This window comes from Telmatherina bonti (genome assembly GCF_933228915.1).
Source record: "Telmatherina bonti genome assembly, chromosome: 13".
Classification (NCBI taxonomy): domain Eukaryota; kingdom Metazoa; phylum Chordata; class Actinopteri; order Atheriniformes; family Telmatherinidae; genus Telmatherina; species Telmatherina bonti.
This window is the reverse complement of record NC_136611.1, coordinates 15502585-15517642: the sequence shown is the minus strand read 5'-3', so window position 1 is coordinate 15517642 and position 15058 is coordinate 15502585. Positions and strand designations below refer to the sequence as shown.

At 38.1% G+C, this 15058-nt stretch overlaps 1 protein-coding gene across 1 annotated transcript; it reads left to right on the top strand.

The window, feature by feature from the left end:
- Positions 1–5794: 5794 nt before the first annotated feature.
- Positions 5795–13840, top strand: rgs7bpa (regulator of G protein signaling 7 binding protein a; the record flags this gene model as incomplete). Its single annotated transcript, XM_079250702.1, has 6 exons — positions 5795–5944; positions 6952–7118; positions 9833–9963; positions 10312–10453; positions 13541–13611; positions 13749–13840. 6 exons carry the CDS (start codon positions 5795–5797, stop codon positions 13838–13840), a joined length of 753 nt encoding a protein of 250 aa, XP_079106828.1.
- Between the last annotated feature and the right edge of the window lie 1218 nt (positions 13841–15058).

Below are 15058 nucleotides of genomic sequence, written 5' to 3'. Positions count from 1 at the left end.
CAGGGGAAAAAACAGATGCCTTTTTTGTCCACCAGTGAAAAACAAAATCCCCCACACTATAAATAAGCATTTACACAAATATATTAACTGAAATATGTGTTTATGCACATGCGTTTCCTGTGTATTAACAAATGTCTTTGTTGTAATCTCATGATAACATGATAACACACTGATTACATATAATGTAGTCTGATTTGGACAAAGCTATGAATAAGTAATGAACTTCCTTGATTCACACTGGCCTACTTCATGCAAAGCATGATCTGTAAGGATGGGATAGTTATGAGGACTGTGGACACCTTTCAGGCTCTTGCAAATGATTAGATGACAAGATTCAGTTCTTGTGTTGATTACCTAAGCCAAGGTCACACTGAAACTGTAGGATGAGGGCATTAGGTTCCTGGTGACGCAACACCTACAGGTTTTCAATGTGCTGGACAAATCAAGCATTATATAAACATGGAAGTGAGAAGTGGATAAGTGTTGACTTTAGCTAATCTTAAGTTTATCTCATCTCTTCCTTCCAGAGCTGAATCAAACAGCAAGGACATTCTTCCCAAAGGAATACCTCTCCAGGAAGCAAAGCTTTCAGAAAGCAAGTTGTGCAAAGTGGCCTCTGCCGAGCAGCAGAAAACTCTTCCGCATCTTTGGGGGCAAGTTTTTAATTATGCAGGCCCAATAGTTAGGCAAAATGCCAGCAGCTAAGACGACGTGTGAAGACTGAAGCGTGGAGCATTTAATTGCTTTTCTCTTGTGAGTTGTGACAGAAAACTTTAGCTGTTTGAACAGCATACTGAACACAATAAGTGGTGGTTCAAAACAAGTAAATCCTACAATCTTTTAGAGAAAACAAATTTAACTGTTCCTTAAAAGTTAGAAGTTTTATTAGATTTTTAGAAGTAATTTGGGATAACTTATATTTAAATTTATTATGAGAGCTTAAGTCCTAATTGTAGACCTACTATACTCTAATATACAGAAATTGCTTAAAATAGCTTTCTCTGTCACAACAGTATGCCTTTTCTAAGACATAGACAGCTAATAGTTTAAAGTTAAATTTCAAGATATCACATTTGAAATGAAAAAGAAACAATAAAAACAATATTGGTCTGTAAAATCTCAAAATGAACCCTCACAATATGACCTTTGTGTCCTTAACAACAGCTTGCCATTTTGACCAGAATTCATTGTAAATTAATTCCACCAATGCAGAAACCACAGGGATATCATAAAATCAGCTTAGAAAATGTAATATTATTGAAAGCCATTAAAAATATTAAATGATTCCTTTATCTTTACACCAGGCTTCCAGAGGCCTTCCAGTCCCATTGCTAGACGACAGTTCCCCCATGGAGGAGGCTACCGCTTGGACACTATGGACTTTGAGGATGACTCTCGAGGCTGGCGATTTGACATGGACATGGTCATCATCTACATCTACTCAGTCAACTGGATCATTGGCTTCTTCATATTCTGCTTCCTTTGCTATCTCTTCTTCCCTTCTTTTTAAAAATCCTGGTAATTATTATTAAACGGCACATAACCAGGGAACGTTTAAGACTGATGAAGTTAAAGTTGGGTTTGAAGAATAACCACATGTATCATGCTGGGAAAAGAGGAAGCTGAGCTTTAGGGTTAAATGATGAGCCAGTGAGTCAATTTGAAACAGGTGGAATGGTGTCATGGATGGAAAAAAAAACTGGCAGGTTCTTGTCTTTCATTAATAAGTTATTAAAATTTGGAAATGGTGTTGGTGGATGTTTTGACTTTCATTTTTTTCTAAAATCGGAGTCCACATGGTGCATTTTAGTGTTGGTTGTACAAAATGCTCTTTTCTCTTTGAAAGGAGTTAATAAAAAATCTATTAGGTTGAAGTGTTTTACTTTCAACATAATCCTGTATTCATTTAAATTAAAATTCGGCAGCTGGGACAACCCAGTATTTCTTTTTTGTCTTTACTAACTGACTGACTAAACATAATTTTAATTTTAATTTTTCAATGGTTTGAAACTATCTGTTCACGCTGCATTCTAGTTTCAAAGCACACACTATACACTATGGAGAACCTTTTACTGGATTATTACTATTAGTAATAATAATATTAATATTATTATTAATAATAATAATAATAATAATAATAATAATAATAATAATAATAATAATAATAATAATAATAATAATATTTTATTTATTAGTAGTTGTAGCAGCAGCAGCAGTAGTAGTAGTAGTTTATATGTATTTTTAAATACTATATTTTCTTTGTTCTCAGGCTTCCTCTGAATAAATGTGTGAATCCCGTGGTATTCCTATCCAAGGTATCCCAAGGCTGTATTTTTTCATAAGATAAAGATTAGTTTCACACTTTGGGAATAACCTTAATTTTTGTAAAGGAAAAAAAAACTTCATTCTCTTTTTAGTGCTGCTCTGTCAAGAATCAAGTCTATTATTTACATATTGCACATGTACACTAACTTAGAAAAACACAATTCATAACGAGTTATTTCCTTAATGTTTATTACCATTTTATTGCAAACATCTATTTTAACTTGAAAGAATAACTTTTCAAAGTTGATCAAATCAAATAAACTCAATCATTTAACAAGAACCCAATCATTTATGTCTATTTGATTATTCCCTCATGTTGTAGCTCTGCTGTAAGCTCTGTATAAACTGAAAAATGACACATATAACATTTGGGTAAAGGCATAAAAGTTCAGGAAATCCGGCTTATTATTATTATTATTTTGTTACATTTCTTTAATTAAAAATAATGTCAAGAATGTATTTGTGATTTTAAAACTAAGCATAAAGACTTTATAGCTGGGCAAATGGATAGTATTCCATAAAGAAACACCACACACAGATGTTCATCTCTGGATACAAACTGGAAATAAGTGGAAAAAAAACAACAACTCCAGGTTTCTGTTTCAGCTTGACCAAAGCTTTTCATTCTCTTGAGCCATATTTTCTTTTGTTCACATGTTTGGACAGTTTCTGTCTTCCATATTGAAGGAAGTTCCCTGAATAAACACTGGATTTGATTAAACTCACTTGATTGACTAGTTATGTCCCACAGACTTTTAATTTTGCTAATTGAACATTTATTTCTCAATTTTTGCACCACTTATTCCAATTTCTAATTTAAGGGTTGTGTGAAAGTTGAGAGGCCGGTAATGCCCTGGACAAGTCGCCAGTCCATCACAGTACACAGAAACAAGCTAGCATTGATACTCACTTTTGGAGTGACCAATTAACTTATCATGCATGTCTTTGGACTGAAAGAAGCAGGAGTACCAGGAGAGAGCCCAAGCCTAAACTGGAAGAACATGTAAATTCCACACAGAAAGGCCCTGTTAGAACCTCCCAAGCCAAGATCCCATTCCTCTTTTTCTTCCCCTCTTTATAACATAAGATTCACTTGTGTTTCTATAAGTAGAATAAAAGGATGAGCATTAATTATTAGACCTTTCTTTTCTGAATTTACTTTGAGTTTGGGAAGTAGATACTCTCTCTACCTTCAAGATTAGGATTAAAACAGTCCTTGACTAAAACAACAAGTTTATGCTAAGGGCTGGTTGGGATGACCCCTAGACATTGCTTTGGTTTCTGCTGCAACAGGAATTGGCTGCTGGGGAATATCCCTAATACACGCTGCACCTTTTATGTTATTATCTATTTTCTTTTTTTTTTTTTTTTTTTAAAAGAAAGAAAAAGATGAGATTTTTATTGACTTGTGATTTTCTTTTTCTTTCTTAGTTGGTATCCCTGGCTTGCAGTGGTGGGGCTTGTTGACTACTGTTTAATTTTCTCATAATCCACAAAAAGCAGGGAAACATACGTGTTCTTCCTCTATTTGGATCTACCAAAGATTTCCTTCAATGCTTCTTTATTTTCATCTGACAACCTGCACATGATTGGGATGAAGGAACAAAGAAAATATGCAATGTAATTCACTGGTGTCCCTATATTTCTTATTACTGACTTTATTTGAATAAAATTACAATAAAATAGAAAAAAGGGCATTATAATAAATATAATTTAATTGGATGACTATTGGATTATAGTGACTTTGATAGAACTGGATTATTATTGGATAGGACTGAACATGTGCCCCGGCATAACTTCTGCTTTGACACCAATAAAAGTCAGTTGAATTGTATTGAATTCTGTTTAATGTCATTTGGATGTGTTTCCCAACTATAAGTAAGATGAAGCAACTTATTTAAATATAACACAATTAAAATGTATTTCATTTTGTAATTAATTAGTGAACATACGTGCAGCATGTTGACACAAGCTTAAAGCAAATATAGTTTTTTTTTTTTTTTTAGCATTTGTAATAGCTAACTATGCATGGACACTTTTAAAAGCCTTCTTGGATTTATCATCAATTGGTGCAGCAGAGTTCAGGAATATATCTCTTTAATTTATCTGTTATCTTAACCACAGATTTCTCATGTTGTGGTTTTGAAAAAGCAAGGAAGAATCAGTAGCCACTTAAAGCCAGCTACAGACATGCGCATTTAACAGCACAACAATGTAAATGTTAAGGAGTCTAGTTTCTTTGGTGATGTGAGCATAAACAACAAATCATTAGGCTACACTGATTTCTTCTGATTCATTGAATGTGTGTATGCGCTTAGTACTTATGTTGTGACATAAATCTGCGCACTTCAACAAAAAGTAAATCCAATTGTTGTAAACCTTACTAATTTACCGTAAAAATATAACTTCAACTGAGTCTGGCTTTGGCAATGGAATAGTTAGACAGATAACAAACTTAACAGGTAATATACCTAACAGTATGCACCAATTGTAAAAGTTTAAGATGACCCACTTGAATAAAACAGTATTTACGGTTTTATTTTATAGGCGGAGTCAAATTGACCAGCGGACTAATCTTAATTTCACACCTTCAGGAGTTTATTCAGCCTGCAGCTCAGGGCGGGGGTCTGGGTTGATGGGCTCTATTAGTATTCGCGTCCCTCGGGTGCGCAGTGTTGCCAGCCAGAGCCACGTCAGGCCTGTAGCAACTGCTCGTCTTCCACTGCCTCTCCAAGGTTAGAGATAGGCCCGCCTAACTGGCTGGAAACACTCAGAGGGAAAGAAACTGGGAGCCGGGATAGAAAACAGCGATGCCAGGAGTTAAGTTTCTCTGAGCGTCCACATTTTTTTCCTCCTCCGGAACAGAAGTTCAAGTGTCGGCAGCGGAATTGTCAGCGTGGACACCGACAGCGTTATTTCGTCTCCATAGGAGGTTTTGCAGCAAAAGGAAAAGATCGTTATCGCCGTTGCTTGATGGAAACGCGCAATCATAAAAAATGGTTGCATCTGGAGGACATCCGTGAATGCGATCGTTTCCCTTTGAAATCGGTGCATCAGAGAAGACGCCTCTGTAAACTCGTGTCCTGGTTGGGTTTGAAGTGTCTATTGTGCACCGTAGTCCTGGTGGAGTGAAGGTGACTTGAGCCCAGTTGCAGTCGAGGCAATGCGGAGAGGAGCCACAGGCGTTCATCCGGTACTTTTCCTGCGCCCTCAGGCTCGTTTGGATGAATATTTGTTCCTTCTCCCACATTAAAGAGAAGAAACGTGAGAGACAGAGCTAGAAGAGTAACCGAGTAAACCGAGCCTGCAGTTGGAGAAGGTGAACTGAGCCTAAAAACGGAGAGAATAAGGTGAACAGTAAGGTGCAGGGCAGTGAGGCAGGAGGGGAGGAAGTGGTGGACTTTTTTAGGGGGGGGAATCCAACTAAATCGTTCTGTCTTAGGGCTGTTTTTGTGGTGGATGTGTATGCATGAGTTCTGCATCGAATGGGCGCAAAAACCGCCCCAGATCCACCGGGAACATCTTCCAGATCGGCAAGCCTCCTTACAGAGACCCACAGAGGAGGGAGAGCACCGAAAGTACCCGCAAAGCTCAGCGTGCCGTGGCCGACTGCAGAATGGTAGGTCTGCGGAACGTCAATGCCTGCATGCTGCCTCTGATAGAGTACTATTATCTGAACATTTCTGTCTCCTCGGACAATGGACAACCCCGTGCATGCAGCATGCACAGGCAACAGCTGTTGAGAAATGAGGAGGGGGGGGGTAGGAAAGGAAAGGATTGTACCCCAGTCTGGCAGCCTAAAAATAGCTGTTTGCATTTGCATTGCTTTGTCGGCAGTGGAGCCAAACAGAGCACCTCAGCGTGCAGATTGACTGTGTGATTTGCATATAGAGTGTGCAAAGGTGCTGGTAATTTGAGCTGATTTCAAAATTGCCTGAAATTTTAAAACCATCTGTGTATATAGTCGTGATTATGTTATATAGGTTAGTCTTTATTTTCACAATACTGACTAAATAAGCCTTGTTTTTTTATCCCCTTTCCTTTACATGTCTTTCTTTCTCTGTACCTTTCATACATCAACGATCGTCATGGAGCCTTGCTGTTCGTTTATAGGACTACTGCAGGATGCCATGTAGAAGTTGCACAAAACAGGCAAATTATTGGTGCCTCAAACTCAAGGTTTTATTTGTGCAAATGACATCAAATTAATGTAACCAAACCCCGATCAGCTTATCAATCAGTCGTGCTGTCATGGCGGTGCCTCACTATATGTTCGGTCACGTTTCTTTTAGACATCGGCGAGATTTTGTGGTTTTGTGTGTGTGTGTGTGTGTGTGTGTGTGTGTGTGTGTGTGTGTGTGTGTGCAAGGTTGCAATTTTATTTTCACCTGTACCGAAACACACCATCATATACCTGCACATGGCACATTTTGGGATGAATGTTGGTCAGCATTTTTCTTCTTCTTCTTCTTCGACGGCTGTCATTTAAACAGTTCAGGTTAATGACTGTTTCACTGCAATGGTCAGAAAATCCGATTCAAGCAAAAGTTATTTGCCATATCTATTTGGTGTCGTCTTGATGGCGATAACTTTTTTGTGTTATTGTATCATATCATTGTAACACAGATCGTCCAAGAATTCAACACACTTGTGGCTCTTTACCGTGAACTGGTCATCTCCATCGGTGAAATAACTGTGGACTGCCCTTCGCTGCGGACGGAAATGCTTAAGACCCGAACTAAAGGCTGCGAAATGGCGAGAGCTGCACACCAGAGTCTCTCCTTGATATCGGGGTGAGTCGGCACAGACTCTGTCCATGGTACTGAAAGTGATTGTAAATCGCTATCCATGACTTTGAGTATGTAACACTCCCCCCTTTCCCCTGGTCCACCACCACCTCCAGCAAATGGGGCGCTCTGCATGTCAAGTTGTAAAATAGCTAATTTCACCAAAGTAAAGCTCTAATTCGCATAGGTATTCCCATTTTGGGATGGTGTAAGCTGCTTTCACGCACAAAAAGAAAAAAAATATACATCTACATGTCAACCCTGAGTTTGAAGTAGGAAGAGCATGTGGGGAAATGGAACATGAGCTCAGCTTTTAAAAATGACATCTCTAATTTGCAAGCAGAAGAGCTACAACAGGAAGGATCACATACAGCCTTTTGTAACTGATCACTTCCATTTAGCTGTGCCTAATGCACAAGGTGGAGTGGAATTGGGAGGCTTCCCAGGACCAATTTCCTAGACATTAGTATCAGTAATGTGAAGCCAATTGTTTTTTGTTGTTGTTGTTTAATGATATTTAGCCTAATTTGAAAGTAGTTCTGTGTGTGTAGTTTTTGGATTTTATCTTTTAATAAACATTTAGATTTTTTTTAAAATTCATTTTATTTTAGTTGTATTTATTTATAAGCACTTTATTTAACAATGTTTTGTGGGTTTATGATGACCATGATAAAACATTTCGTGCAAAATTGTTCATTTTTATGTTCCATATTAACTCAGTGCTACCATAGGCAAAGTTATTATTTGCTTGAGGTTAGAGCAACAGTAGAGATAGAAGCTTGAAAACACTGTTGGCTTGACCAACGCAGCCCCTCTACATTTATACTGATGGATGATTAGAAGAAGGGCAAAGTGAATCTTGGGGTTTGAAGATCCTTGGTGAAATTAAAGTGCCAGCTGACTTGGCATCCTTGAACTTACTGCAAAAAAGAAAGTGTTAGGAAGTTTGCCGTGCGGTGAGAAAGAAATGGGATATTTCTGCTGATAGTGTGTGGCTTGCCAAAGCCACACACTATTATAATAGTAACAACCCCTAATGTCTACTGAACAGGTCTTATGTCTCCTGGTAATTAGTACAGCCAACACACAAAAAAAAAAAACAACTTGTAGCTTTCAAAATAAACTTGAAAACACATTGATACAGCTGTATTTATGATGGAAATGTTTCCTACATATGACCACTTTGATTTAAAAAAATAAATTCATATCAGGAGTTGGTTTGCTTTCCTAGATTGATGACCACAAAGTCAAGTTATAGTTTTTCTGATGAGGAAGCAGAGCTGGGGGCCTCAGGGGTGGGCTGCCCTATCTCCAGGGCTGAGGTAGCTGAGTTGCTTAAGAAGCTCTTTGGTGGCAAGACCCCAGGGATGGACAAGAGTTTCTTAAGGCTCTGGATGCAGCATTATGTGGATATCGGGGACAGTGCTTCTGGACTGGCAGACTATGGTGTGGTCCCCCTCTTTATGAAGGGGTACTTTGAAGGGTATGCTCAACAGAGGGGATCACACTCTGCAGCCTCCCTGGTAAAATGTCCACAAGGGACTCCTGTGGGGGTTCTCCGGGAGTATGGAGTATCAGACTACATTGAATGGTCCTTGTATGAATGGTGTCAGAGCTTGGTCTGCATTGCCAGCAGTAAGTTGGATTTGTTTCCAGTGAGGGTAGAACTCTGCCAAGGCTGCCTTTTATTACCAGTTCTTTTCATAACTTTTAAGGAAATAATTTCTAAGCGCAGCACAGTTGTTAAGGGGATCTGGTTTGCTCGCCTCAGGGTTGGGTCTCTGCTTTTTGTGGATGATGTGGTTCTATTGCCTTCATGTGGTCGTAATCTCCAGCTCTCGCACGAGTGATTCACAGCAGAGTATGAAGCGGTTGGGATGAGAATCCGCACCTCCAAATTCGAGACCATGGTCATCATCTCGAAAAGAATGGAGAGTTGAGTCCAAGTCATGAATGAGGTCCTGCCCCAAGTGGGGGAGTTAAAGTATCTCAAGGTCTTGTTTCCAAATGAGGAAGGATGGAGTGTGAGATCAACAGACAGATCAGTGAAGCATCTGCAGTAATGCAGAATAGTATTGATAAGTAATAACCAGTTAAAATAGTTGTTTTCTATGTATTTTGTTCTTCATATTGAAAATAAATACTTCAATCAATCAATCAATCAATCAACCAACTAATCAATCAAATACTTCAATCGGTATGTTGTGGTAAAGAAGCAGCTGAGCCAGAAGGCAAATCTCTAGATCTACCAGTTGATCTATTTTCCTATCCTGAACAATGGTAACAAGCTGTGGGTAGTGACCTAAAGAACAAAACTGCAATTACAGGCATCTGTAATGAGTTTCCTCCGCAGGGTGATATAAAGAGAAGAATTAGAGGTTTGGTTATCCAGGAGGGGATCAAAGTAGAGCCTCTGCTTGTCCACATAAAGAGGAGCCAGATGAGGTGGCTTGGGCATTTGATCAGGATGCTTCCTGGTGAGGTGTTCCAGGCACATCCATTTGGGAGAAGATTTCAGGGGAGGCCCAGGACATGCTGGAGGGATTGTATCTGGACTGGGAAGGCTTTGGGATCTCCCCTCAGTCAGACTTGCAGAATTGGCAGCTGCCTCCGCGATCCGAGCCTTCATAAGTGGCAGAAAAAGGATGGATGTCTGTGTCTATATAGTTGATTAATGCATTTACAGATAATAAAGCTCTGTTTTCACTCTGCCATCTCAGGCCAGAGGATGGAGAAATCCACCCTGAGATCTGTAGGCTCTTCATCCAGCTGCAGTGCTGCCTGGAGATGTACATCACAGAGATGCTGAAATCTGTCTGCTTGCTAGGATCCCTGCAGCTCCACAGGAAAGGTAAATGCTCAGCTAATCCTTATTTCCTTCTTTTAAAATAATTAGGTGAAAAAAATTCTGCTCTGAAGACAATCAATCGCAATATTTAGGAAAATTTTACAATACATATATACACATAGCAAAACTATTTAATTTAATTCCTATTCAGACATCTGCAACTTGATCACAATTCCAATAATACTGTGTTTAGCTTTTCCTTATTGAACCTGCACGCATATACTTCAAGTTTAAGCTTTTGATTTTGTACCTGAAATGTATCGGACAGCTAATGTGCAGTTTTTCTCATTTTCTGACAATATATAATCTATTTAGTGATTCATGGTTACAGCTACTCTCTGTGTGCTTTAGGTAAAGATTCATGTGGCCCACCTGGTGTTGATAGCAAGACTGAGGACTCAGACATCCCCATCCTGGAAGACACCTCTTCCTCCCCTACTGATTGTCCTCAGCTCTGCTGGCTAGTGGCTACTGACATAGAAAGCATAGAAAAGTAGGTAAAACAAAAAATAAAGGTGTCAAATGGGAGCACAAGTACATGCATTCCTTTCCAACAAAAGACCTTGCATGAGCTTAAAGAATTACATCAGGAAACATGGTAGTAAAGGTAAAATGTGATATTATGTAAGGTCAATCTTAAATGTCATTTGAAATATTTTATAAAGCTGTAAACCAGAATGTTAATAATAGTTTTTACATAAACAATAATCCGTTTTCCATTTCTTTATCCCATATATAGCAAATTTATTGGATCAAGTTTTAGATGTTGTTGCAGATATAAAAAAATATATATCTGATGTACTTGTTATACGGTAGTATTTCTGCCAGTAGCATATCCATTATACTGCGCAGACACAGTGATGATTGTCAGCCCTGATAAATTTTCAAAGCAGCTGTATCATGTAACCCAAAACATCACGATCGTCATTATTACAAGTCTTAAAAAGAAGAAAAGTCTGTTAAGCAACGGAATACAAAAATGCACATGTATGACTGTGGAAATGAGCCAACATATCTGTGATTGATAGTAGCTTGAAGAGGAAACATAATGGTGTGCATTGAAAGGCCGCAAAGAAAATGCTGTTTCACTCCTAAACATGTTGCTGCCTTATATCCAGTTTACTAAGAGTCACATGGACAGGCCAGAGAGATGGTAAAAAACTTGTTTGTGGATACCAAGGAAACTCATTAAAGTGGAACTATTATGTGCATTTCAGGCTAATTTATTTTTATTTCTGAGACCAGAAGGGCTGGGATTGATCGAGTTATTGTCACAAATCGCTTTATTTACTTCAGACCGACTCTCTCCGTAGGCTGTCAGATCAGCCTGTGGGCAAAACGAGTGGATTGAGACTCTTCCGCATTAAGCCCCGCCTCCCGCCACTGCACTACATCGGGAGCGCGCACCGCAGCTGCTTTCGCCGTCATTGTAACATCTCATAAACAGAAGGATTAGACTGATATGAACTTAATAAAAAAAAAAAAAAAAAAAAATACAATGTCAACACATAGCATACAGCCCTACATGTTGGAACCTGAATCAGACCCTGAAAATGAAGTGGAAAACAGCAACCCACAGCAACGAATGCAGCAGGATGTCTCTCTTTGGTAAACTCACCAGCCATCGTTGGAAATAACTTTATCCCACGTTTCCCACCTGCCTGATGTATTTGTACATGCCCTTGTTAACCAGTAGAAGGTAACCAATCACCGAACCTTATCCCCCGGGACGTCACAAGGATTTTGAAGTAGAAAAAACTCTCTAAAACGACGCGTTTTTCGTCGCCATGGAAACCGAACGGAGAGCGTGCTGGAACTCAAACTCAAACTCAAACATGCGTTTAGATGATAAAAAAAATGTGCCGTTCACATGTCTGATGAGGATTCAACACTGTAACACTGTAGAAAGCTCAGAAAACTCCAAAGACCATAATAGCACCCCTTTAATGTGTAATGGTGGTAGGGGTAGCTTGGTTTGAGTCTGTTTTGCTGCATGAGAACCTGGAAGATTATTATTAATAATGGCAGAACAATTATTTCTGAAACAGATCACTGAATTTCAAAGAAATATGCTACAACAAATATGTGTCTGGGAAGTGAATCTCAAGAGGACGTTGGTCATGCAATAAGAAAGCAACTGTAAGCAGGTTGCTGAACAAAAGAACTATTTAAGAGGAACAAAGTTCATGGATTTCAAATGGTCAAAAAAAAAAAAAGCTTTGACCTGAGTCCAGCTTTTAAAACTAAAGTAGCTAAAAGTCTGTCAAGCTAATGTGCAGAATTGATAAACAGCTAAAGGAAATACACTGCCTGGACCCCCAAAAGGCTGCCGCCTGAATTTAACTAAGCAAACAGGTACCATCTTTCTGTGGCATAAATAGTGTGCTTGCATTTATCTTTCCACTTGCAACAAATTATACAATCCAAACTTGTGCAATGAGTAGCTTCTCATTTCTTAAACAACCATGTTGAAAGACGCAGCCAGTGTTTGTGGAAAAACTTTCGTCAGTTTAAGACGGGTCCAACAATTGTCTCGCATCAAGGAGAGAAAGATTTTGAAGAGACTGTGAGAACAGCTGAAACTGGATTAAGAAGTGTCCAACACATTATTAAAAACTGGCAAAAGATTTGTCTTCATGGAAAAAAATGTGGTCAATAACAACTTAACACTTGGTAAAATTGAATCACATAAAAACAGCAGTAGACACTGGGGATATCTTTAATAATAAAAGTGATTCCATTTCCACATCTGCTGCGTAAAGGGAAGTGGAGGGATTGGGACTGAACAGCTGTGTATCCATAAGAATACCACTAATCAGTGAGGCTAACCGGAGACAAAGGCTTCAGTTTACTACGGAGCTTAAAGAGGAACTCTGGAGCAATGGAAGAAGGTCATGTGGTCTCAACAGTCCAGATTTGCCCTGTTCCAGAGTGATGGGTACATCAGGGTAAGAAGAAGGGCAGATAAAATGATGCAGTGATCAGTGTTTACTGTACAAGCCTGTGGGTGGAATCTATGATTTAAGTTTGCTGCAGCTCATCAAATTCAGAAACATTATGTGGCCAAAGAATGAAGTCAGCTGACTACTGTTTCCCTTCCATTTGCCGTCTGCCAAACACACTTTTTTTGCACTAGCATTTAAACATAGTCGAGCTAAATTCTTTTTGTTGTTTTTTAATGTTTTATTCATTTTCATTATTCTTATTGTTTGGTTTATAATTCTCTTGGTTTACATTATTATTATTATTATTATTATTATTATTATTATTATTATTATTATTATTCTTATTATTATTATTATTATTATTATTGTTATCACAGCACTTTGAGCAATAAATTTGTTTGATTGATTTAGATTATAACCAGGAAAGGAAACAAGGAAAACTGTGTACTTGTTTACGTTTACAATGTAACGACGTGCATTATTTTGGAAACAAAAACAAACTGTTCAAGCTGAAGTTACTGAGAGTGTTATTACAAGTCTGCAGGCAGATCATGTCTAACTATGTGTATATGTGTGCGTTCATCTGAGAATTTAGTGAAACATGTTTATCACAAACTAAAACAAGTTTTTCGCAGGGATATGAGAGAGATGAAGAACCTTCTCAGTAAACTCAGGGAGACAATGCCTTTACCGCTGAAGAACCAAGGTAAAGCAAAACTGACTGCCTCACCATTTTGGTCTCACCGTAACTCCAAAGTGGAGTGGCAAAAAATGATTCATAATTTATTAAAAACAAAACAGAATCATAATTGAACTTTTGAAATGATCTGTTCTTCTGCCCAGATGACAGCAGTTTGCTGAACCTGACTCCCTACCCACTTGTCCGACAGAGGAAGAGGCGGTTCTTTGGGCTCTGTTGCCTGGTAACCAGCTAAGAGCCCCACCTTTATGTAGGAGGCAGCAACAAAGACACCATTACCCACTGTCTGTCACCACTTGTGTCTACCACCAACCTATTACTGCCATTTTAAAATAGAATCTTTTCTTTTTTTTTTTTTTTTTAAAAAAAAAGCTGCCCATTTTATAATTTTAATTTTTAATGCAAGAAAAATTACAAAGGAATTACACAACTCGTGAAAGTATATTTTAAGATTTTTTTGCGAAAGCTTTTCCCTTTTATGGTAAATTGAGTCCGATCTCTGCTTGTCCAATGTGCTAAGAGAATGAGAGATCATCTGACATAATGTCAATATTGAATTCCTTTCACAGTTCAGAGTGAATGAAACGATGATTCATGTTTTAAAAAGGGAATCTAAATGTCTGTTTTGTCAGAAACAATGTGATATATTCATGAATAATAAGATTGTTTGGATGGCACTTGCAAAGACAGAGTGACACCTTTGTCTGTCTAAAGTGATACAAGTTTGTGCAGAAGAAGTCTTGTGTGTATTCCAGTCTCTGTTTTCTGTTTCTTGTTGTTTTTTCCTCTTAATGTACTTAATTTAGTCTTCCATAAACCAAGAACCTGTATCCAGCTTAAACTTTCCACCTTCAAAATGGAATATAAGATACAATACTCAAAAGAAAACTTATTTGCACACAATATCTATCTATAAAATAAGACATTAGACTTGTATATACACATAATCTTTACGCAGTGCTCTGAATTATTTTTAAAGTTGGAGGCGTCTAGCAAAGACTGTTGGTTCATGTTGGTATATGTGGGAAGAATCTTGTACTGACTGAGACGGTTATGTAGACAGAGGGCAGGTAATATGGGTATTGCTTCTGAAAGATAGTTATCATTGTTTATGGAAAGATAAAGATACAGTAGTCAAAGCTGTAATAGGCTGTTTTACATTGTTAATAAAACTTTTGTTATTGAAACCAATTAGCTTGTGTTTGATTGTTTTGGATGTAGTTAGCTAAAATGTCCACTGGGCGGAGACAAACAATCAAAAAAGATTATTTTGGCACATTCAGATAAAAATCTAATTGTTTGTTAAACTGACTTATTCTGTGGAATGGCTCAGTTTTAAGCAAAGGTAATGACACTATCCAAAAATCTGGCAACTTTTAATGTTGGGTAATATTCCAATGACTATTTTTCATTCATGACTTTCTTATATTCATAAGAAGCTGGCACAGTTTCT